Source organism: Squalius cephalus (genome assembly GCF_949319135.1).
Source record: "Squalius cephalus genome assembly, chromosome: 4".
Lineage (NCBI taxonomy): Eukaryota > Metazoa > Chordata > Actinopteri > Cypriniformes > Leuciscidae > Squalius > Squalius cephalus.
Genome location: NC_137125.1, coordinates 28,761,390 through 28,788,315, shown reverse-complemented (window position 1 = coordinate 28,788,315; position 26,926 = coordinate 28,761,390). Strand labels below are relative to the sequence as shown.

General features: G+C 39.1%; 1 protein-coding gene across 2 annotated transcripts in view; it reads right to left on the bottom strand.

Moving 5' to 3' along the window:
* The window catches only part of LOC307157019 (uncharacterized protein), a 30,270-nt gene extending 4,919 nt beyond the window's left edge, over positions 1-25,351 (bottom strand). Inside the window, exons 1-2 of one of the 2 annotated variants that reach the window (XM_079868759.1) lie at positions 25,298-25,351; positions 18,774-18,920 (exon numbers count right to left, since the gene is read on the bottom strand). In XM_079868759.1, coding sequence (XP_079724885.1) covers positions 18,774-18,858 — 85 coding nt within the window. In that variant the 5' untranslated portion in view covers positions 18,859-18,920; positions 25,298-25,351. Of the gene's footprint in view, positions 1-18,773; positions 18,921-24,553; positions 24,611-25,297 lie in introns of those variants that run through there. The other variant, XM_079868760.1, reaches the window with a different exon arrangement.
* Positions 25,352-26,926: the final 1,575 nt, after the last annotated feature.

Below are 26,926 nucleotides of genomic sequence, written 5' to 3'. Positions count from 1 at the left end.
GAGAGAGTGCTTTTAACTGAGCTCTGTGCTCTGCATAAAATCACACTTGAGCCACTGTCCCGAAATTGTTACAAAGTGACCTTGGCACCGCTCAGTGAGAAAAAAGGGATTAATTAGGCTGAGACAGACAAAGTCACATAAAATAAAACTCTTACAAGAAATAATTTTTGAATCAGTGTTATTAAAAGTTTAATGGATAATAAAACAAAAATTGATGACAGGAAAATAAAAAAAATCAAGATATCAAAGAACAAAGAATATTCCCCGAAATTGGCTTTGTCGGCTGTTTGGCCATCTTCCGGACTGCAAGCATTGTGATCCGGAGAGGGAAGCACAGCCCATATTGTCAGAAGTTTGATTGATTGACTTTGTCTTTTCATATGTTACAAGAAAAAGAGGAAAATAATAAATAAGTGTGTGAGAGCAGCTGTGTGTGTGTGTGTGTGTGTATGTATGTGTGTGTGTGTGTGTGTGTGGCTTCGAGTGGGTGAGAGAGCAGCTTTGCATGTGAGAGCAGCTTTTGAAAAAATTGACAAGAATAACACATTTGAACCAGGTTGAACGAAAGTGGCCCTTAGTGAATTGGCGTGAGGTGATAAAAAAAACAGATAACTCTTGAAGCCCTGAGACCACGCAAATTTAATCTTCCAAAAACAGTTCTTTTGAACCCACAGCTCACAGCCACTGAAGTAAAGATAGATTCAATATGGATTCCATATATGAAAAGGAAGGAAAGGAGGGACTGGCCTAGAAACTTGAAAGTGGCAACCATTCTGAGAAATGTATACATAAAGGTGGGTTCGTACATTAGGTCAGTGAAATGGGAGAGTGACACAATCTTTGAAGTCAAGCAGGGAGGAGAAATCAGGCCAGTCTTTGTAGATAATTGGACATTGGAAAGACTGGCAGTGTTGATTGTTTTGAAAGACAATCCAAGAGATATAACTCGGTTGTGGGTTGAAGTTCACCAAAACAGGCAGGAGATAGAAAGACAGCCTGCATCACCCGAGAATGCCGCAGTTCTGGAAGAGTAGGAGGGGCGCGAGGGGCAATAGAGGGAGAAGAATTTTAAACAAAAAAGGAAGAAAGACTTTAATTGATTTATTTGAACCATTTGAATCAGACACTTGTAGCAAAGAAGAATTGAATATTTCAGTCATCATGTTGAACGGCCATGAAGTGAAATTAACCCCATCTCTCACTTATCTATATAGGGCAGGAGAAGCAACTGCACGAGGACGGTGGTTTGAAAAGAACATTATCTGGAGTTTCAAACTGGTGTGCCTGGGGGAGGACATCATTTGGAAACGAAATATACACACCCTGCTATAAGTGACGCCGAAGCCATTGTCTGAGGTACAAATACAAACCATTTTGAGGTATCTTCAAAAAACTAAACAGATACCAGAATTTTTAAACTTAACAGAAAACTGAGAACACAAAATTATAATTTGATTAACCAAGTAAAAATAATTGAGGCTTGCAGCAATGGCTTCGATGTCACAGCAACAAGAGACCCCTGAGGAGCAGATTATATCACAGTATCCGATATGTAGGGATGCTATTAAAAACTTATCTAGGAAGTGGGAAAAAAGGACCAGAAAGTTAAACACTAAGTGGCCAGCAGAGGGAACATTTGATTTGGCTATGTGCAGGGAAATGGGAGCACTAATAAAGAATCACAAAGCCCAAGATAGAAGCAAAAAAAGAGTAGAGAAGAGAGAAAAAGAGCAGGAAGTGTTGAATCTTTTTAGAGACATGGGGATAAAATTAATTAAGGGAATTAGGGAGAAGATAAAAAATAAAAGTGATATAATGGCAACCCCACCCCCTTATCTACCCCTGTATGATTCAACTGGTAAACAACTGCCACTAGTGAATGCAACTTTAACAGTTCAAGGTAAAGTGGATTTTGAAGATGAGCCAAGCGATGAAGCAAGAAGGGAGGGAGGAGAGGATGACGACAGAAAAGTGAGCCCTGGCCGCAGAGAAGGAAAAACTACAGACATCTTTGAGGTCTCAAAGCAAGACACACTGAACTATGGGGGAAGTCAAGACAGCAACCTAAGCATGAAACATCTGACCAGGGTGACCGCAGACCCCACCCTCTCCAATCCTTATCATCATGCAAGCAAAGCCCTGCAAGAACTTGAAGAGAGACTGCAGAAGGAGATGGAAGCTGACACTCAGCAATCCAAGCCTGAACAGGATGAAATAGAAAGAGACATACTCATCACCAAATAACAAATCCAAAGAGAGACTGAATCCATGCGAAAAGCCTTGGAGGAAAACATGCGAAGAGAACATCAGAGACTTCAGAACTACACAAGAAACAGACCCCACTCAGCCATCCTTAACAAAGAATACAAGAATGTGTCAGGGACCCTGCTCTTGGAAGAACTCCCCCAAAGCAAACCACACTGGATAAGAGGGGACAATTTGAGAAGAAGGTCAATGAGTGGAGCATATCTGCATGAAGACGGAAGAGACCAACTGAGAGAGGAACAAAAACAGTGCCCCATCCTGATTAAAGAACATCAAGGACAGTATGTGCCGTGGGCGGGACAAGATCTGGACGGACTGATAGCACGCCTCCCTGACATACACGAAGGGGCGGGCAAATGGATTTGACTACTGGAAGAAGAGACAGTGGGCAAGATACTAGCCATCGGAGACATCAAAGCCTTGTTGGCAAAGTGTGTGGGAGGTGCAAGAACGAATGAAATCCTGGATGACTCAGGACTTAACCAAGCAGTTGACTCGACGAGGATGGATGCCATACCACTTGACCATTACAGAACAGTGATGTGGCAAGCCCTCAGAGGACATTATCCCACCCAGATGGATCCAAAGCTATTAAAAGGGGAACCAATGGGCGAAGAAGAAAACCCGACTACCTACGTCCAGAGACAATCACGAAGATGGAAGCAAGAGCTGGAAAAAGACCCTGAACGAGATCCAGTGATAACAGTTCTGTTCAGGGCTGCTATAATGGAAGCCATGCCACCCGTTGTAAAAGCCAAACTGGAAGATGTAGTGGGACTGAATTCAAAGACGACAAGAGAGTTCTGTGACCATGTGACTCATGCAATAGAACAATACAGGAAGAGTGAACAGAAGATGAAGAATCAAGAAAGAGAGCTTCAAAGAAGGCTGACCCAATTACAGCTGGATGACCTAGTCAACAAAAAGAAGAAAGTCCAAGCTACCATAAAAGATGTTGAAGATCAGTCAGCAGTGATGGCAGCGATGAATATACCAAACCCAGCTACACAGGTTATGCCGCAGGCACCAGGAACTATGGGTCAGACTACACCCATCACCTTGGGAAATCCGCAGCAACCAAATGCACCGATTGTGATATACCTTCCTGAACAGCAAAACAGATCAAGGCCAAATGGAGGAAGAGGAAGGGAAAGACCATACAACAATCAACAAAGAACACCTGACACGTGTTGGGGATGCAACCAGCCTGGACATACCAGGAGGAACTGTCCTATTAACCCATGGCCCCAAAATGAGCCCCCACAGGATCAGATGTACCAGCCATGGCAACAGACTCATCAGAACCAGCAACATCAAGTGTCAGGACCTGTCAACCCATGGCGCGGCCCAGATCAAGGCTACTAGGGATGCCCAGAGAATCCTACAGGGAGGGGTCAGCTTCCAATGATATAATCTAATGTTGACCAAGAACCTATGCTGCAGGTTGAAATAGAGGACAAAATAACACCCATTATGCTTGATACGGGGGCAACCTTTACGTGCTTGAGCCCAAATTATGCCTCTCACCTCCCTAAATCTGGAAAATATGTCAAGACAGTAGGATTCTCTGGACTAACGCAGCTAATTCCAATGACGGCCCCTGTTAGCATAAAAACCAAAGACTCAGAGATAAAAATTCCCGTACTAGTGTCAGAACAAACACCAGTTAATCTCTTGGGTAGGGATGCCATATGCAAACTGAAATTACAGATATGGTGTTCTCCTGAAGGAATATACATAGATGATACAGGCATAAAACAAATGACAGTAATAGGCTATAGTGACCTGCAGGAACCACAAGCAAACATATTTTGGTTAGGGAACATAGAAAAGGGAGTAGGATAAACAATTGAAAAATGGGGAAAGTATATAAAAGAACAGCTTAGAAAACCAAGTCCACCAGGAACCGAGTTTCATTGTACACTGATATATGACCCCCTTAGAAACCCGAGATTAGAAAATGACTGGTTAGAAAAAACAAGGGGACAGAAAGTATATTTGAATTCAAATTATATAATCGTAGGACCAGAAGGGGCAGCATTGCAAATTGAAGAATGTGACTTTACTAAAACATGGTTTAGGGTAGACGGTTCAATCCCACATGTTACTCTATACCTTAACCCTCTGAGGTCGACAAACGCGCGGGCGCGTTTTGCTGGATTTTCTCCACATTGTAGCACTATAAACTTAAATTACTCAGTCATTTATAGTCATACAGAAAAAAGAAATATAAAAAAAGAATCTGTGATATTTCTCCTTTTGTATGTGTCCACTTACAATCAAACCAAAACATTGTGCTTTTGTAAAATAAAGAAAATAAACAGGGTGTGCGTTCTGCCTCTCCGTCGCGGTGAACTTTTTTTTCTTGAGCACGTCTATAAACTGAAACAAAACTCAGCGAATACTTGTCACACATTTATGAGCCATATACCTTTATAAACATTTAAGTGTGTACTTTTAAATGATCGGATTCAAAACGAAAACAAATATTCTCTGTTTAAGTAATTTGTATAAAACCAACAAGATGTCCAGCTTCTCAAACGCTTCCTCATTACAGTTAATTTGGCCACGCCCACTCGCGCAAAAGATATTCACATGCAAATCTCCACATGGACCGCGTCTCGCTCATTACCTCAACAACAAAACACTTCACTTCACTTTTCGTCGAGTTTGAAAGACGTGCCTGAGCTTACATTGGATTTAGGCTACCTCAGAAGAAAAAGAACGCGATTTGAAGACAAGAAAGGTGTAAGGTAAGAAATTCTTACATATTAGTTTGTTATTGTTGCATAAATGTCACGTTGCAGTTGAACTGTTGCTAGATATATGGGGAATATTATAATATTTAGACCCGTGTTTACTGTTACTGTGTTTGTGGATATCTGCTCAAACGTAGATATGTATATGGTAACCATAATGTTTTATATTTGAGCGCGATCGCATTTGAATGTATCATATTTTTGATAGCGATCGCGTTTGAATGTATCATATTTTCCTGCGCGATCGCGTTTGATGTACACATCATATTTTGGATGAAAGCAAAACGCACCAAACGGCTTCATGTTTTTATTATTATCTCATTTCATATCGTCATAACGGATAGAAACATTTGAAGTAACATGATAATCAATATATTTTTCTCTAGCTTAGTTGTTACTGAAATCTTTTTGAAAATATATATAGGCTGCTATATTGTTATTATTTTATGCAGCACTGCGCATAGCCTATACCTACAAGGCACAACAAACCTGGTGTTCATTATATAATATATTGTTGGAAACATTTGTGTGAGTGTGTGTGTGTATTCTGTGAATTTTAAAAAGCAATTTTAACAAGAAAAATCTAAAATGTATTCCCAAAATCGTGCAGGCCTTTCTCTTGATATCAGTATGTTCACCTTTTTTTTTTTTTTTTTTTTCAGGGCCTAGATGCCACTGAGTCTTGCTGACTTCAACGTTCACAGTACATGTCTCTGTACATGAACATGGTACTTTTTTGTTGTGTATCTTTGGATTATGTTGTGTTGTAAATAAATCCAAACAATTTTAAAAGCCATTCTTTTTTAAATCTCCTCATTCTTTGTGCAAGGGTGCTCAGAATGATGGGCCCTGATAAGCTCCTAATAGGGCCATTAGGGAGGTTCTTTGTCTTTCTCAGGTGTGGAAAGCTTTCATATTAATGAGATGATCCGCCCCTTCGCATATTGCTTTATCACACAAAACACGTCGTAAAATTTTTAAATCAATATATTGTCTTCTCTGAATGAGCAGTCAGGGTGATTCTCACATAGTTTTAGAGCAAATATTCTAGGCTACGTCATACAATTTTCAAAAGTCTTGTGAAGAAATAATCAGTATGGGTTTCATGACCTTATTTCAGTGAGAATTTATTTTTGTATTTTCACAAACCACGCATAAATGTCATTATCTCAAAACTACTGCTGATATATTATTGTAGCAGAGTTTGTGCTGAATACAGTGTAATTAGACTTTAGCCATGAAAATGTCACAAGTAACAGAAATAACCACAAATGTCAGAGCATGTCAGAACACCTCCAGGGCCCAGAAAACAGCTCAGACCCCAGAGGGTTAATGAAGGGTATCAGGCGACAGATTTAGGCCCAATGATGATGAAAGCCACAGAAAAACAGTGGGAAGCCACTGAAAACCCTTTCATTTTTCAAACATCAGATATGACACATCTTAAAATTATATGCTCAACCAACATGTTAGGGATCCCTAAATTAATAGTAGAGACAGAAAAGAAAGATGAATTGAAGTAAAAAATGGAGGACCTGATATTGGATATGGAACAAAAGGTACCAATACAATTGTGGTCTCAACATGATACAGATGTGGGCCTGGTGAAGTCAGCAAATCCTGTAGGATTAGAGTCAAATCAGGAGTGCTACAGCCAAGAAAACAACAATACCCTTTAAAGCAAGAAGCAATAGAAGGAATTAGGAAAACAATTGAGGGGCTGTTAAAGGCTGGAGTGTTGGTTGAAACTGATAGTTGTTGTAATACGCCTATTCTCCCAGTTGAAAAGACCAGTAAGTCAAAATGGAGATTAGTGCATGATTTAAGGGCAATCAATGAAATAGTGGAAGATTGGCCGGCAGAGGTCCCAAATCCACATACGCTATTGACAAATGTTCCACCTGCTGCTAATTATTTCACTGTGATTGATCTCTGCTCTGCATTTTTCAGCATCCCGTTAGCGGACGAAAGCAGACATCTTTTTTCCTTCACTTACCAAGGTAAATAATATATTCTAAACAATATGTTCTGAAATTAGATTTGGAAGATCTAAGACTGGATAGCACATTGATACGGTATGTTGATGATTTGTTAATATGCTCAAAAACGCTAGAACGGTGCCATCAGGATTCAATCAAAGTGCTGACTAAATTAGCAGAAGGTGGCCATAAGGCCTCAAAAGAGAAATTACAGTATTGCCTGCCTCAAGTTGAATACTTGGGATGATTAATTTCACACCAGAAAAAGGCAATATCACCTAATCAATTAGAGGGAATAAGCAAAGCACCACAGCCCCAAACTGTGGGACAAATGACGACATTTTTGGGGATGACGGGGTTCAGTGCTGATTAGATAGAGGATTATGCCATAAAAACGGCCCCATTGCGTGCTTTATTAAGACAAACAGGTAATAAAAATCTTAGAGCACAATTGAAGTGGGATTCTGAGGCACTGATAGCATTTGACTCGTTAAAGAAAGAATTGCAAACTGCCCCAGCATTAGCAACACCTCAGTATGATAAAGATTTCCACTTGTATGTCGCACACAGAAAGGATGGTTTTGCTTCTGCTGTTTTGATGCAGGAAACATGCAGCGGTAGGAAAAAACAACCTATTGCATACTATAGCACAAAATTAGATGATGTAGCTCAAGGCTACCCCCCATGCTATCAACAAGGTTTAGCTGCTGTATATTTTTCTTATGATAAAGCCTTTGTGTCACCATGGGTTATCCAGTCATAATATACACTCATCATAAAGTTGCTGAATTAATAGAGCAAGGACGCTTTGTTTTGACTCAAGCCAGATGTTTGACATACTCCAATTTGCTAACATATCCTGATGTTACAATAAAGAAATGTGCCACAGCAAACCCAGCTAATTTTGTCCCGTTGGAGGGGGAGGGAACACCACATGAATGTGTTGCTGCCGCTCTGGCCTTTCCTCGTCTGAGATCAGATTTGGAATCAACACCAATTGTTGATGCAGACGTGGACTACTTTGTGGATGGCTCGTGTTTTAGAGACCATTTAGGCAATCATGCTGGTTTTGCTGTTGTACAGAGAGATGGAGATGATTTCAATTCTGTTGTGATGCAGCATTGTGAACAACCTTGCTCGGCACAATTGGCCGAATTAAAAGCACTTACTGAAGCTTGCCTGTTGGCTAAGAATAAAATAGCCAACATTTATACTGATTCTGCATATGCCCATGGTGTATGCCATCTTTTTGGTGCAGTATGGAAACAAAGAGGTTTCAAAAAGAGTGATGGCACCCCAATTCTACATGGGGACCAAGTGGCTAAACTAATCACAGCTATGATGTTTCCAACCAAATTGGCCATAATCAAGTGTCAAGCGCATAAAAAAGGCAATGACTTTGTGATTAAAGGTAACAATGAGGCAGATCTAAAAGCTAAACAAGCTTCAGGATGTCAATTAGCAGTCATGGCTCCATCTGTTCTGATTCAGCCCCTGCCAACCATAGACAGTATAGCTCAAATGCAATCCAGAGCCTGTCTATCTGAAGTAACTTTATGGCAGCAAAGGGGAGCGACAAGAGATGCTAACAATATATGGAGATCACATGAAGGTCATATGATAGCCCCCACCCCATTGCTGAACATTTTAATTGCAGATGCGCATGGTTTTGACCATTGCGCAAGGGGGGAGATTATAAGAAAGATAAAAAGACAAGGATTCTGGTCCCCATACTTACAAGCAAGGGTAGATGAATTCTTAAGTGAATGTGAAATCTGTGCAAAGAATAATGTCAGAAAGGGAATCGCAACTCCAATAGGCTCCATCCCAGTTCCAGAAGGACCCTTTAAACATCTGGTAATGGATTATGTGGATATGATAAAATCAGTAAGGGGAAAAAGGTGTATGTTAGTTATTGTAGACAGATTTAGTAGATGGGTGGAAGCAGAGCCTTCAGCAGATCAAGGAGCACAAACTGTGATTAAGTTCCTAACCAGATAAGTCATACCAAGGTTTGGCATTCCATCTCAGATAAGTTCCGACAATGGATCTGCTTTTATCCAAAAGACAGTAAAGGCAGTTATTCAACAGCTAAGAATAAAACAAAGATTCGGGGCTGTTTATCATCCGGAATCACAAAGTACGGTGGAACGTTTGAATGGAATTATTAAGGCCAAAATCAACAAAATTACGTTGACACTAAGCTGAACTGGGTAGATGCCTTACCGCTTGCACTGATGAGCTACCGAATGCAGACCAGCAGAATCACTCACTTGACTCCACATGAGATGCTAACAGGACGACCAATGCCTGTACCTCATTTGAGGGGTCCATATGAAGGACCATCTTTAGAACAATTGCAAGTGGAACTGAGAGCGTATATGAGACAATTGACTGCTATTCATAAAGCTATTCATTTGCAGGAGCATAACAGGGGACAGAGAGAAGAAGAGGAAGTTCCCTGTCCAGTAGTTCCTGGAGACCAAGTGTATATAAGAATTTTTAGGAGAAAGTGGAATGAACCCAGGCGAGAAGGACCTTATACTGTAATAAGAGCAACTCCAACAGCAGGACAGGTAGAGGGCAGCACAACTTGGTATCATTTGAACCATTGCACCAGGGTCCCAAGACTAAGGAATAGGAGACAAGAAGAGGAAACAGATAGATCAGAGGGAAACCAAGAGGGAATAGCTCAAAATGCCCATGGGGAATGGAGAGCTGAAGGGGAGGATAATAATGTTGCTGAACCTCATTCTAGGGAAGCTGAGTACGCTGAGCCAAGAGATGAAATGCAGATGCAGGATGGTGTACCCTCTCCGAAGGACTCAGGCCATGAGGGTGAGAGAGGTCCTGATACTGATCCTAGCAGTGATATCTCTGATGCAGAAATTGCCTCAGGCACAGGGCCTCCAGAAGGGCAGTCTGCTGAAGCAGGACCTTCCACCAGTGAACCACACCAACAAGAAGGGATCAATGTACTCGACCTCCGGGACATTGATTTCCCCGACATTGATCTTCCTGACATCGACTTCTCCAACGTTGAATGGGATGAGTTACCATAACATGAGTAAACCAACACGAGGTAACAAAACAAGCAAACACAATGTAAGAAGGTCCCTGAAGTGGGCTATGGCCACTCATGAGAAATACACACAAACTGAATATTATTTTGAATCAGAATTAAGAAAAGAGAAATTATTGGACTCTGCTTATCACAATGAATGGTACAGGTGGGCAGAGTATACAGTAAAACAGGCAAAAAGGAGCACAAGCGTGTTATGTTCACCCTCTCCTTTGAAAAAGCTAATGATAGTACCAAACCAATATGACCATGTGCACTGTGCCAGATTTGGTTCGCGATATTGTAGCAGTCAAGCTGGACAAATAACTCCGTACTGCCCAGCGGAATGTTTAGCAATGTTGGGGAATCATTATTACAAACAGTTTTACAATCAGAGAGGGTGGGGGAGTGAATGCAAAAAGCTTGATGTAAGAATAGACCCAACCAAACGAGAAACCCCAACTAACTACATACTAGACAGATCATTGGAATATGAATGCTTTAAAAAAACCATAGGCCAATGAGATATGGGGACGTTCCGAGGCAAATGTGCCATAATATGGCATCTAGACAAAGAAATGTATTATGACCCGAATGTGTATAAGTCCTCTAGCATTATATATGCCACAGCAACAGTGAACAATAATATGACAATAACGACTGTTCAAGAGAACTGTGAAAATGCCACCTTGACCTTTCCTTTGATAGGACCATTAGAAAATCAAACTGAAGCAATAGCTGACTATTTCTGGTTGTGTGGAGGAAAGAGATTAAGAGCCACCCTAGTAGACTGGAAGGGACTTTGTGTCAGAGTAAGATTAGCCCAGGAGGTGGGAATTGTAGACTGGGATCCTAATGACACAGGAACACTGGAGGAACTTAATAGACAAAAACATTAAAGAGCCTAAAAGTTAAAGAGTTAAAAGAGCCTATGTCCCAGACCCCAAAGTGACGATAGACTCAATTGGACAACCAAGGGGGATACCCCATGAATATAAAGCTAGAAATGAGATAACAGCAGGATGGGAGTCAATACTTGTATGGATATTACCAAATAAGAGTGGATCAACTATATTTATTATAATCAGCAGAGATTTATTAACTACACAGATCAAGCAATGGATGCCTTAGGCCATCAACTAAAATACACCAGCAAAATGACATGGCAAAACAGACAAGCTCTGAATTGGCTATTGGCAGAAAAAGGAGGGGTTTGTGTGATGTTTGGAACTGACTGTTGTACCTTTATTCCGAATAATACAGCCCCTGATGGAGCTTTTACTAGGGCCATGAAGAAGCTGAAGGATCTGAGACAAGAAGTTGCTGAAAATGCGGGGAAAGACAGAGACGTTGGATACTGGTTTGATTCTGTGTTTGGGTCTTGGAAAGAATGGTTCATTAAGGTGGGAATAATAATAGCTGTGGCTGTTGTTATGTTTCTTTTGCTGTTCTGCTGTGTTGTGCCTTTTCTCAGATCCATGCTAGCCAACGTGGCCGCCAAACAGATGATTAATGTGTCAGTCAAACCATCGGGAGTTGACATCGGGTGCACAAACACAAGAGTGCACCAAATTGGGCCAGGACTGGACGAGCTAGATGACTTCCTGTAAGGAGTTCTGGTGAAGGAGTAAGGAATGGGGTACCTTGTTACTTTTGATTTCTGACAGTTTGATTCTGTTTTTGATAGAGAGGGAGGTAGTATCACTGTGCATTTTATTTTTGGGGTAAAATTAGACAGATCATTAGAACATGAGTAGAGCAGGGAGTTAGTTAGAGGGGTTTTTAATTGTTTATATGATTTTTATAAAGGACCCCTTCCTGAGTGTTTTTTCTATTCTTTTTACACTTATAATCCTACTGAGAATATTTTTACATATAATCACACTAACTGTCACAAATATGAATATGTGAATGAGAGGGGACGATACAAGGTTTGAAGCAGGTCATTGCCCGTGGTACGAGGTAATGCAACCAGATATAAACGAAAAAGATAAGAATGTTTTTACTATTTTTTATCACTTACTAATCCTTTTACTCTTATAACAGAGTTCTTTTAATATTTTAAAGTTTTTTATGAATCAAAAGTGAAGTACATGCATTAGACTACTGGTAGATGTTTCCACGGGGTAAAAAGAGAAATTAATTACAAAGTGCGGTCGCCAATTGCCGGACCAGCAAGGGCAGACTCAACTGGTGGTTTAAAAACCCGCTGTCTGCTCCAACACCAGATAGTGCCCAGGGCACCTCTGGCAACGATGGAGCAACCCAGATAGCACTCCAGGCCACCGGAAGCGCCTGTGCAGTTCCTCTGGCACCGTGGGATAATCCTAACTTCAAGTCTATACACTGAGATATGTTGATTATGCTGAAACCAATCTTAATTTTAAGCCTATACACTGAGATATGTTGATTATGCTGAAAAATCAAATGTTTGAAGTAATCTATCCCTTCAAGACTGATAATAGAAAAGGAAGGTGGGATCTTTTACTCCACTCTAGTCAAGTGGGGGCGGAGATGTTTGGTCTCACTATTCCTCCAGGGTGTACCTTTGTGAGTGGGCTTATTGATAAGAGAGATGGATGGTCCATATTGGCCATGATTGAAAGATAATGGAGAGAAGCCTGATCATGAAGATACATTCTGGGACAGAAATGAAGGTGGGACTAGGATTAGTCCCAAAGGGGGGATATGTTGGAGAATTTTCCTTGATTCATGTCTAAGTATGATGTAATAAAAATGACAAGCATGAAAAAATAGGTCTGAAAAAGATGAGAAAATGGAAAAATACCCAGACATGCAAAGTGTCAAAATACAGTATGAAACAGAGCACCATTGTGTGAGGTTTGACCAATTGAGAAGACACGTTTAACTGTGCCAAGGTCACCAGGCGTGACAGAGGGGAAGAGATAGGTTTGGGGGTACCCATTGGAGACTTGATGATATGAAAAAGGTATAAAAAATGAGTGCTGGATATTGTAACTTCAGAATGACCAGCTGGCTTCTCCTTTATTGTCTGTACAATAAAGTTAATTCTTCTGACCTGGAGCCTCGACTCCGTGAGACTTCTTTGAGACCTGAACCAAAAAGAACTTTGAATTTGCCACAACAGTTGCTGCTGGAAGAGATGTTAGTGGGGGGCGCTGCTCACCCTGTGGTCAGTGTGGGTCCTAATGCTCCAGTATAGTAATGGGGACACTATACTGTAAAAGAGCACCGTCCTTTGGATGAGATGTTAAACTGAGGTCCTGACTCTCTGTGGTCATTAAAATCCTAGGATGTCCTTCTGAAAAAAAGAGTACGGTGTAACCCCGGCATCCTGGCCAAATTTGCCCATTGGTCTCTGTCCACCATGGCCTCCTAATCATCCCTACATACTGACTGGCTTCATCACTCTCTCTCCTCTCCACCAATAAACTGGTGTGTGGTGGGCGTTCTGGCGCAATATGGCTGCCGTCACATCATCCAGGTGGATGCTGCACATTGGTGGTGGTTGAGGAGATTCCCCCCTCCATGTAAAGCGCTTTGAGTACCCAGAAAAGCTCTATATAAATGTACCAAATTACTATTGGAAGCTCGCGCTCAATCGGCCCAAAACAGGCATCTGACCAGCGCGGAAGGTCTTAACGTGTTACTGTCCTTTTCTCAAGGCAAAGTATTTTTTGATTAAATGCAATACATTTGAATATGTATTCTCTCGTTATTTCATCTGACTCCATAAATGAAAAGGTTTTAATGATATCTTTGGATCATTAATTGTGAGCGAATGTTTGACTATTCCTTTTAACTCTTTAATGAAAACAATGTCAAAGTCAGTTAGAATAATCTAATGTAACAATTTATTATGTCAGGTAAATGTATCATGCCAATTTCATAATCAATTCAAAGATAATCGATACAAAACATCAAATGCTCAGAAATAAAGAGAAAAGATGCAACCCAACACTAAGAAATACATGAGGCTGAGAGGTCTCCCTCTCAGCCTCACGGGCTAATCTGAGTTACAGAAAAGGCCCTGAATTCCCTGCTGCATTTCATTAAATAGCTAGACCTCTTTCACATGGAAACATGTGCTAACAAAAGAAATTTGCATTCAGAGGTTGCACCTTTTGGGGGTGTGTGACCATTTGTCTTGAGAGACCACCTTCCTTTGTAAGTCAGTTATCTTTAAACTCTTAAAAACCTTATTACCTTTTGTTTTACTTATTTAGAAATGAGACATTTGTACCAGTCCCATTACATTTTCTTGGGTGAATTCAGGTGTGAGGGGGAGAGAAGGGGAGAGATGTGTTCTGAGGTGAGACTTTGCCTCTCACATGGTGAGTTCAAATGGTAATATCCAGAGCGGTCCTTTGTCCTCTCAGGGTCTGGTCGCTCTTCAAACAGACTGTCCGGCATTTCCTAATTTCTCAATTCTTACACTATTTTTTATTATTATTACTAACTCTCATTAACGATAATTATAGTCAACAGAATGTTCAAAGGGGACCATCAAAATAAAGTCTAAACACACACACACACACACACACACACACAGTCGTCCAGGGGAACTGGTTAATTATAGGCCAATCTCAAATCTAACATTCATGTCAACAATATTAGAAAAACATTGTTCTCTCAACAATAATCACTTATGCAGAGTAAAAGTATCTGTAAAAACTGATGCACAGAAACTGTGCTTAATAAAGTTACATCTTTCATTACATCTTTCATCAACACAGACCACAACATTCTCTTGGACAGCTTGAGAATTATGTTGACATTTGTGGACAAGCATCAGCATGGTTCAGGTCCCATCTATTCGACTGCTATAACTTAACTTGTGTAAATTAAGAAATATCTTATCAAACACAAGTATTGGTGTGCCACAGGGCTCAGTATTAGGTCCTCTGCTTTTATCATTATTTCATGCAGATGATATTCAGTTTTAAAATTCCCCACAACCTAACAAAACATCAACTCTGTAGCAGAATGTATTAATGTTATAAACTATGGAATGTCAAGATAATTTATTCTATTAATTCCTACCAAACTGAAGAATTAATTATTGCATCAAAAACCTCTGCACAATAGATTGTAGATCTGAATGGATTTGTCCTCTGATTTCTAACATTTGTAGAACAGCCTTCTTCCACCTTAAAACAGTTGCAGGGTCAATAAATAAGCTCAATTTGGTTAAATCGAAGAATTTTTGGTTTGGAGAATTGAAAAAAAAATCAGTTGTGTATTAATAAAATGTAAGTTTAGATTTTTATCAGGCTATTATAAGGGGTTCAAGCACAAAGTTCTGAAACCCCATTGTAATTGTAAAGATTTTTATTATGGAAACCTTATTGTCATTGTAAGGATTTTAGGGGTTCAAGCACATAGCACTAAAACGCTATTGTTATTGTTTGGATTTTTATTATTATATTTTGTCTGCCCTAAACTTGATTATGCAGACGAAACTGTAAGGCTTGAAACTTGACCAGATGGTAGGGCTCAATTTTTAGAGGCAATTACACTATTTTAGTGCTACAGCACTAAAAACATAAAAGTTGTAAATTTTTGGCCATAACTCCTGAACCGTTAGTCACAGACTCAAGGTATAACTTTGAAATCTTTGACTCAAGACGGACATAGCTGTATGGCTCAGATTTCACTTATAGTAAAACTGTAATAATAGTAACCATTATTATTCAAAGTATTATTTTTATTAAATTACCAAAAAATAAAAATAAAAAAAAATAAATCAAATAAATATTTTTACATTGCAAAAAATACTAGCATACAGTAAAATCAAAAATACAATGAATTATTATTATTAATGTATTTTCAGAATAACAGTTTGGTATGTTTGTTTGTTTTTACTGTCATCTATGGCTATTTTTATGGCAAGATCCATGTATTTTTAAAGAAACAAATAGTAGTAACATGCAGTAGTAATGGAAAACAGAAACTGACAACCAACTCACATCATTATAACAAATATTATACGATTTTTCACTTCAATATTTGATTAAAAAAAATTGACTGAGTATAAACATAGCCTAGTGGCATTTAAGGCAGTACATTCCAACAAAAAATGTTTTATAAACAGAGTCTGACAAACAGTACATGTTGGTGATACATTACTTTCAATAAAAACAATTGAGTAAGTCTGGAATGACCAATTAAGCATCTTGTGTAAACAGTCTGGTCATGTCTACACTAAATAACGAAACACGGCGCAAAAAAAAAAAAAAAAAAAAAAAAAAAAAAAATGATGATTGGATTGACTTCATATAACAGTTGTCCCATTCCATTTTATACAATTTTAGTACAAGTTTGAGATCTGATGGAGGAATTTGACATTCTGTAATTCTCAGGGAGAGCTTTCTTTGCTGCAGCATCTGCCTGTTCATAACCAATTAGCCTCATTTGACCCGGAATCCAGCAGAAAGTAATATTAAAATATTCTTCCTTTAAAAGATTCAATTTTGCTGTTATTTTAACAATTGTGGGGTGGTCGTTCTTATAAGATTTAAGTGCTTTGAGGCAAGATTTAGAATCTGTGCAAATTTTAAATGTTAAACTCTCTCTCTTGCTCAAAGGTTATGTTTTACACGACACCAATGTACTAAAAACGTTTTCCACGTACAGACAACAATTGCCGTTGTCATGTAAATAAACGCTGAAAAGTTTTCCGTTTTTAGTTGAAAACAGTGTCATGTAAACAGCACCTAAAGCCAGGAGCAATGCACAGGCTTAAACTGTAAAAATTTACCCTTCTCCTGGTATACGGATACAAAATATGTTTTGTTCAAAAACTGTCACTGTAGATACACCGTTCTCTGTTTTAGCCATTTTGGTACTTGAGACTCACAAGATGTTTGAGAGAAGGCTTTATGTGTCCGCCACTTGTATAGATCAGTGGTGCGCTTGATTTTGGTGTGAGCCCTGTGGGACTTAGTAAAATTATGCGCAATACAAGCACTATTCTACCAGAACGAATGAGCCGAGTGAGTGAGCAGGCGGGTGTGTGTCAATTTACTGTCAGAAAGAAAAGGCCAAGAACGTGCAGTTGGTATCAGGGTATCAATACTGCAGAAAAGGTATATTAGAACGGTTTAAGATATTTCAGTATTGATATGTATCAAATTGTATTGACAATATGTATGGACGTATTGACAAAACTAGTGTATAATTAGGAAAGCAATGTTCTAAACATTTTTGTGGTGGCTTCCCCACGGTTTACTTTGGCCTTACAAGTATTGCAAATTGCAAACTTTGTGTCTTTACTCACAGTAAAGAACTCCCAAGCCAATGAGATGTTTACATGTGGCTGTGAGTGTGAGTGTGAGCGTGGTTGTGACATTTATTGCCTGCACCACTGGCAACAAAACGGAACGGCTCGGAATTGGAAAGACGTGAGACTGACCGGCCGGTGAACGATACGGGCCAATCATGTGAAAAATCGTCTGTTTCCGGTCCCTGGCCAATCAATCGATACATCTCTAGGAATAACATTTGTTTTAAACAACTATCAATATTTGTGAACTTTTTAATGAAACAAATTTCAATAATTTTTTGGATTTTTCATCCGATTAATAGAAGAAATAATTGTCCGAATTCACAGTACTCATAAAAGAGTAGGTAAAAAGTACCTGGGTGACGACTTCTGGCTAAATTCTGAAGTGTGCTATACCATGAGGCCACAGCAGAGGATTTGTGAATTGCAGTGAAGCGACATAACTGATGCTGGTAGTAGTAATGACAGCATGGTGAATGTAGTACTTCCGGATTACATTCATACACACTCATGATATATAGAACATACTTTGTTAGTGGTTGTGAAGTAATTACTTATTCAAAATAAGAACCTCCTCAAGAGAGTATGCGATTTCGGATGCAGCCTTGGTCTTGGATGCCCGAAATAGACGGAGGACACCTATGGCCGCCGAGTTAACAGACCATCCTTGAAAGGAACTTTGATATAGTGTTAGTAATTATTTTTTATTCTACTTTCATATTAGGCTTGCAGCGATAGTCGGTGTTACCAGTGTTCAGCCGCAGCACCTGTTACATCACTTGCCCACTGTAGCACCGCCCTTTTGATTTCTTATAGTAACAAAAATAATTTAGTTCAGTTAGACAACAGACAATTAAAAACTGAATGTGTCTGCTCAATCCAGGAGCTGACTTGTGTCTTTCTACTTGCTGTGTTTTTCATTAAGAATAATAATGAACTCACCATTCAAGCAAATGTCACCCCGGCTTGTAAAATGCGCACGGACATATTCATTACAGTGTCCACTGGCACAGAGCGTATTGAGTTTATTCGTATGGAAGAACAAATGCCATAGGAATTAATTGAAACGCTCGCTCTGCACCTTTATCAATGCCAGTGTGGCCGTGCGAATTTTACTTTCGCCTTCGAATGAGCGATTTAAAAGCGAGGTGCAAAAGAGGGAAAAACTACCCACCCACCCCGATCATACCGGTGTTGTAACACGACAAATAAGCGGTGGGAAAATTTCCTAACCGTCATATCCCTAATTCATATTACTTTTTTCTAACTTAATGTGTAACATGTCATAATAACTGATGCTCAACATCAAGTGACCCGCTCCATGTCAAATAAAATAACTTGAATTAGGACACTCATGTGACATTCTTCAAAAATATAATTCATTTCTGTTGATGTCAATATATTAAATGATTGAGTTCAGTTTTGAGAATAAAAAAACCAACCTGTTTGTTCCTCAGTATCTTCTTGTTTCACGCTGAATGTTTCTTCAATCTTCATGTCTTCACTCTCCTCTTTAACAAACGCCATCTTTATAATAGTGTCACGTGGATCTCAGCTGCTTCACCAGGAGTTTTCTGTGTTTGGACAAACTGTTGTTTAAGATAACAATAATTAACAGAAATAATTCAATCAAAACTAAATCTCTGTGTGTGTCTCAATCAGCTCCCTAGTTCAGTAGTCAGAGCACTAGTAAGATAGCCTGTAAATCCAGACCTAAATGTAAAAGATTAATGGTCTGGCGTCGACTAATGAAAATCGGCCAGCTCAAGGGGCGGCACCAAGCATGCATTTGAAAATCTCACTGCACGCAATAGGATAACACTACGACCAATCACAACAATAAACTCCATATGCTTAGCTACCAGCGGAGCTAACTGGTAGATTACACTCTTATCGTATCCGGTCGGCAAAACAGCAAAAACGTCCTTCTTGCAAAGGAACGATTCGAGCGGCGTCTTCTGTTCCTGTTATAGATAAAAAGCCAAGTCTAACTTGTTCATTGTAGCGGCCAAAGCCATTTCAAACAACTGATGTTCATCCATAGGCATCTTGCAATGTTTACTAATGACTTTGATGTCACAGCACTGTCGTCATCTGTTTAGCTCGCCTCTGGCCCGCCTATATCAGATTACCCGATGTGATTGGTGAAGCTCGGATCGAGGGGCATATTTAATGAGCATCATTACTCGACACCAGAGTAACTCGCTGAGCAAATTCAAATTGTGCTCTCGCAAGAATTACTAAGCAACCACTGAATGGAATAACACATATGTTAGGGATGCACGATATTATCAGCACGACATCCGAATCGGCCGATAAAGGCTGAAAATATAATTGTCATATGAAAAAATTATGCCGGTTTGATAATGTGCTGATATGTGCCTGCAATAACTCACGTGTGCAAGGAGTGCTAGAGATAAGATCATGTCAGCAGTGTGGTCAATTGCTACCTTGATTTTGAGAATGCAAGTACAGAAGGACCTGTCTGTTAACCGTCAACAGTTACGCTCTACTCTCTAGCATGCGCAGATGCGTCCTCCAGGTCCTAGCCAGTAGAATGTATTTGGGTCAATGACGTGACGCCCCCTTTTTCTGTCCAGGTTAATTTTATTTTGCAGAAAAAATAAAAAATACATACAAATTTCTCATCTACTTGTTATACCTTCTTCACCTACTAAACAACTCTAACTTCTCCAAATTTTTAAGTTTTTTATCATTTTTCTGCTATCCGAAGTGCCAAAACATAATATGGGGCGACCGTCCAGCCTTGACTTTTGTTAGGACAACTGGTTTAAAAACAGTTTAAATCAACTTAAATATATCCCTTTTCCTAGTTGGCATAATTTCAAACATGTTTTACATCCATTGACAAAACTATAAAGCTTTTGCACATATATTTCTATCATGATATACAAACGAATGTTGTCCGAATTAAGTTGATTCTATCCATATCATCCGGGGCGACCATCAACAAACCACAATTTTGGGACCTTTATTTTGAAAAACATCTCAAGGAAGGGATATTGCATCAGCCAGACACAAGTGAAGACCCCCTGGAAACAACTGTAAGGTAAATCAGTCTCTCTCATATAGTAAGAAAAAGCTGTTTTTTAACTGCTGTAATGTCGTAGTCACTTTTGGTCATCATGTGGGGCGACCACCCCAAAACTGTGAATTATAATTTTTTTCCCACAAATCTATATTTTGATGATAAATTTGATAGTGCTTTGTCACTAGAAGAAGCTAGTTTGGTTTCTGAGGCTAACTGTTAGCCTGTTATACTTGAGTGAACTTGAAAACATCATATGGGGCGACCGAGTATCATGTGGGGCGACCACTGCTGAGTGTTTTAAATGATAGATATATGTCCTATATTTGTAGTTTTAATTTTGTAAATTTGTGGAGTTAATTGTTTAATCATAATTATTTGTATATTTTATCTTTTTTTTTTAATTCAGCCATTTTCCATTCCTTTTATAGGGATAAACATTTATTTTTTGTTGTAGTACAATCCTACAGGAAAAATGTAAAAAATAAATAAATAAATAAATAAAAAACTACACAATGACATTCTATTTATGTGACTATACATGTATTAGTCATTTAAAACAAGTTTTAACCTATTTTACCTATTTCCTAGATGGCACGATTAACAAGCAAAGAGAAGACTGCTCGTTATAGACAGAAAGTCAACTCCGACCCTGCAGCAAGAGCAGAGTATCTTGCAAGGAAAAGAGAGAGGTAAAGAAAAAAGAGCTTCTGTAGCAGTGAGCTAGAGTCACTAGAGCTACAGAAAGTAGGAGACCAGGGTAGATCAAATAAACAGTTTAGACTGTATGCTCAATGAGCTATTAAACATTGGTCACCGAAACAGCTGTTCTCTAAAGAGAGTAGGTTCAGGATAAGGAGGAAAGAGCACAGGTGTAGAATGTTTATCTTGTTGTTGATGAACAACTCTGTACACTATTGTTTCAGCTACCAAAAAAGAAAGCATGAGGGGAAGAATCCAAATGTGAAGTCAGATGAGTTATCAGAGAGGGAGAGGAATAATCTGAGAAACAAGTGGAAGGCTGCATCCAGAGGATACAGGGAGAGAAGAAAGATGGAGAAGGCAATGTTGGACCTGACACCTCAATCCATAGAGAACACTCTGCCAGATCCAGCAGGTGTAGAAGGAGTGGAGGGGCAGCAAGAGAGTCCAGGGGGGTGTGTGGTGGTGGATGCTCCACCTCAAAATGAGGATTTCCATCCACAGATGTCCTCCACACCAGAGAGAAAAGATAGAGAAAAGAAAGCTGAGAAACGTTGTAAACGACTGCAGGCTGAGAAGCATGAATTAAGAAAGCTAAACATAAATCTGAGGAAACAACTTGCAAAGATGAGAAAAGAAAAGGAAAGGGCCAGAAAAGGTGAGACGAGGGCAAAAGAACGGTTAAGCCACAGTGAGAGGCTCAAGCCAAAAGGGGGGAAGAAACTGGCAAAAGAGAGAAAGCTGGCTGTTGTTAGTTTTCTGACTAGAGATGAGAATAGTCGACTTTTACCATGGAAAAAAGATACCATCACAAAAAACAAAATAAAAGAACAGCGAAGAATTCTCACAAAGCCACTCACAGAGCTCCATGGGCTGTACAATAGTGAAATGAAGAAGAGCCTCCACCTATCTTACAGGCAGTTTGCTAGAAGACGCCCCTTCTATGTCACTGAGCCAAAAGCCAAGGATCGGGACACATGTGCATGCATGGACCACGAAAATGTCCACCTGCTGGCCAACAAGCTCTACAGCAGAGGGCTGTTGAAGACAAAAAGCATTTCTGAGCTGCTGGTTATGATAGTGTGTGATCCAAAAAATAAGGACTGTATGGACCGTGTTTGTGCCAAGTGCTGCTTTGAGGAGGTAGAATTCCCTGAGACAGAGAGCAGCTCAGAAGTCACCTGGGAGCAGTGGAAGAGGGTAACTTCCACAAATGGAGAGAGAATGTTTGGCAACATGGTGAAACAGATCTATAGTGGAACCATCAAGGACTTGATGGAGCTTTTCTCTCAGAAGTTAGAGTCCTTGGCGATACATCAGTTTAACTGGCTGCACCAGGCAGAGCAGTTCCGCTACCTTAAACAAAACATCACAGGGTGTGAAGCTGTTCTGCATGTTGACTTCTCAGAGAATTATGCATGTAAGCTGAACACAGAGGTTCAGGCATTTCACTTTGGAGGTAGCAGACAGCAAGCGACTATCCACACAGCAGTCCTGTACACTGTGCATGGAACAAAGTCCTATGCAACACTCTCTGACAGCCTGCGCCATGACGAGCGGGCGGTGTGGGCACATCTAGAGCCCATCTTAGGAGAGCTTCGTGAAACCTTCCCACAGATCACAACCCTCCACATTCAGAGTGATGGGCTGGTTACACAGTACCGGAATAAAAACAACTTCTACCTCCTCAGTACTGTCCCCACTAAGGTGACCTGGAATTATTCAGAAAAGTCTCATGGGAAAGGGGCCCCAGATGGGATTGGTGGGGCAATAAAAAGAGAAGCAGATCGCTTTGTCCAAAGAGGTGGTGAACTTCAGACACCACAGCAACTCTATGAGATGCTGAACACAAGATTAGGCTCAAGCATCACACACTATTGGGTAAACAGAGAAAGCATTGAAAAGTGTGATGAGCTAATTCCTGACAACTTGGAGGCTGTGAAGGGCACCTTTAAAATACACCAGGTTTGGTCTACCCAGCCTTCACAGATCACTCACAGGACTGTGTCATGCTTCTGTAGGAAAACAGAGAGGAGTCCATGCCCTTGTTACAAGCCCGTAACAGTAGACCTGAGAGTGAGACGCACTGTGTGCAACACTGAGAATCCCCCAAGCTCTCCTCCTCAACCACCTAGGGAACAAGAAAATCTAGATCTTTGTGGCAAGTTTGTTATTGTCATTTATGATGAAAAGCCTTATGTTGGCCAAGTGCTTGAGGTTGTGGGAGAAGAAGTGCAGGTCAATTGTATGCTACAATCTGGTGACAAAAACCTCTTCATGTGGCCACAAACTGTAGATTTAATTTTCTACTACAGAAAAGATGTGCATGCTGTGATCTCAGAGCCTGAGCCAGCAACATCACGCTTCTCAAAGCTGACTCTCCAAGATTGGGTGAAGTTCAGAAATACCTCAGCTTAGATAAATGCAAGTCGTGTTCATCACTGCCTTATGTGGCTAAATGGGTCCAGAAAAAGAAACTTATTATTTGTGATATTTGAATGTTGAAAGGTTAATTGAGATGCAAGTAGTGTTCATCCCTGTCCAATGAATCAAAAAGGTTCCAAAAAAGAGATTCTTTACTCAGCTTCTTAAGTTCTTGAAGCATTTAATGTGTGTTGCAATAAAATTATATAATTTTAAATGTTAATGTCCTTCTGATTTGTTATATTTAAATGTTGAAATGTTCTTTGAATAAAAAGAGTTAAATTTTCTTTCGTCTTGAACTCTTTTGTGTACATTTTAACTGAAATTTTTATACCTGTGGTTTTCTTATCATTTGGGGCGACCATATGTCATGTGGGGTAACCAACAAATGAATGAATAAATGAATAAATTCATAACCAAATATCCATCAGTTTAGCCTCAAATATTAATCAGTGGTATGCTATTGTTGAATGTGTAATATCTAAATGTAATTCTGTTTTTTTGCTTTTAAAGTGAAAATCAGTATTGTAACTGGATTATGAGGGAGACTCTGATATTATAGAATAAACTTGTGAAATAATGGTTTTCATAAAATGAAAGGGCACTAAAGTTTATCTACTTACTGATATGAGTTCAACTAGTCTTAATGATACATAAAAATGTGAATTTTGAGATATATTACAGTCACCCCAGATGACTTTTTTAAGGCTATGTATTATTAACTTAAGTGTAAAAACACTAAAATGTCCATTTTTTTACTTTTCTTTATAAAGGCATGTGTACACTACATTCCAAATGTTTAGAAAATGGCCAAACATATCCATATTTTTGGTATTTTAAAATTGGCCTATTAAAAAGTCTTATGCGTCAATGACCCATTTAGGGGTGGCTGTTGTTACACTAATAACTTGAAGTTACTTGGGTCACTGAATTAAATAAAGCAGTAATTGATGTAATAAATCATAAGCATGACACTTGTAAATTAAATTATTTTACATTCAGCTCACATGTAGGGGAACATGACCAAACAAAGATTTGTCCTCCTACCTTATTTCCTCCGAGTTATTGCATGTTAAATAAAAAAAGATGTGTAATTTAATTGTGTAATGTAATTTAAAAAAAGTATTTTCTCAGCAGTTTCTCAGCATGAGGATGTCCAAATGTAATGACTTTTTTTCTAAAAGGTTCTCTATCAATACCAATCTTTTGACTCTCCTTGCTATAGTTTTGGACTTATGAGTCTTTGTGTGTATGTCACTCAGAAAGAAAGAAAAAAAACAACTCGAAAAAATGCCTTGGGCTTAAAGGGTTAAATGGCCTCAAAACCCCCTCAAAACTAGCACTAAAAACTAATATAAAAACACACAAATTATACAGACATTTCATACTTAGTTGTAGGCTATTTAATGAGTTCAAAACATTAGCAACTGGTTAATAAATGTTGTCAATGTTTGTGTTCTCGTTGCATTTATACCAACATGTTTCTTCAGCATGCGATGAAACGAGCGCTTGAAATCATGATTCATTATGAACCTTATTTGGAAAAGCTGTTCCTTTATCATTAATTGCCGTACCAAATTCGTGTTTACGATAAACTGATTCATAGGGAGCAAAATGAGAAGCACCTTTTATGTAAGGATGCGCTTTACTCACAAAAATAACGTTAATTAATGTTAAACAAGCAATATGATATTTCAAGGAATTATAATTCACTCGTTTTACATCGTTGGTATAAATGTGATTGAACGATTTGTATCGATTTAAACGCTTTAAATGTTTACAAACACAAACCTTTCTTCAGCCCGAATCACAACAGACGAGGGGACGCGCAGCCTTATGACGTCACATCACAGACTAAAATAAAAGTCCTTCTTTGACGTTTCATGGCAGTTTGCAAACCAGCTTATTGTGCACATTCTGCCTGTTACATGTAGTATAGATATATATATATATAAGTATTAAATCTTCAAATTTTGTATCTTTTAAATATTAATGTTAAACACTCATGAATCTATATTTAACTAAATCTGCAGTGACATCTGAGTAATATAGCTCTTAGTGCCTCAGTATTTCATTTTTGTTTATTTCTTCTTCTTTTTAAAAAAATAAAAAGCCAATTTAAATTAATACGTTTAACAAAATCAATGCATAATCATTGTGTATAAGGACAATCCCAGAAATATATTAAGTGCTGTTTCACTAGGAGTTCCACAAAAAGACCAGTTTGTATTTATATCTTATTTAAATATTTTTAAGTATGCTTTGGCTATGTAATAATTTTAATGATACTTCCCCTACTTTGTTAGTTATTAATGTCACATAGTAGCAATGGACATTTAAAGATGTAAAGCATTAAATCCAACAACATGCATGCTAGATCTAATATCCACAAAGCTCCTGAAAGAAGTGTAACCTCAGAACCTTTTGTCAATATTGTTTACTCTCTATAGGACCCATCCCAAATACTTTCAAGTTGGCATCTTCAAACCCCTCATCAAACCCCACAGTAGAATACTGCACTGGGATTGGGATCCCACAAGACCCAAGACAAATCGTGTGGTGGGCGGTTTTACCTTTGCTGAAGGTGGTAGTTAAGTCTGGGCGAAATGTAAGAAAAAAAATCGTATTGATAATTTCCTTTAAAATATCGCAATATCCAATTATATAGTCTACCCATCCCTGTCCCTGTCTTTAGGTCAGGAAGTCTGGAAGTCTTGGTCTGGACTTGATCCGTTGTTGAGCTATTATGCCAGAACAAAAGCTGTTCGGACCAATCATATTGTCAGGGCGGGCTTTATACGATGATGGACAGATGATCAACAGTAACGTAATCATCCACGTCACCAACGAGCACTTGGGTTGAATTCGTTTACAACAAAGATGACTGCCGCTGGAGAATTGAGATTTCACACTTACAAATAAGTTAGATAGAATAAATGCCTATTTGGCGTGCTGTCCGAGGAGAGGGCTCCGGGCTCGGTATTCGGCCCGAACCCAAAGTACTCCCCCCGTATTCCAGGCGGTGGAAGAACAAGCCAAGAGTGAGTGGAGGGATGCTGAAAACTGTCAAGGAATGTTAGGTGAGTTGACAGAGTTAATAAATATATGCTTCCGCTCATGCTGATAGCGTAGACATGGTAATTGTTTGATGACAAGTTGATTGGATAAAATAATATGAGAACAAAAAAGTGCTAGTTCATAATAATAACGCATCAATGTTTTTGAAAAATAAAAATAAACATTTTTACAGTTGTTCTTGATTGCTTAAACACTATAACCAGGCTTTTGAACTAAAATTTCAAAACCATAACGCCATTTATCAAAAAGCACACTCATTTCCCTAAACTATAAACACTATTCCCTGTTTTGACACATAAGTCAGATTTGTTGAACTGTAACTGCAAAACTCTATACACAAAT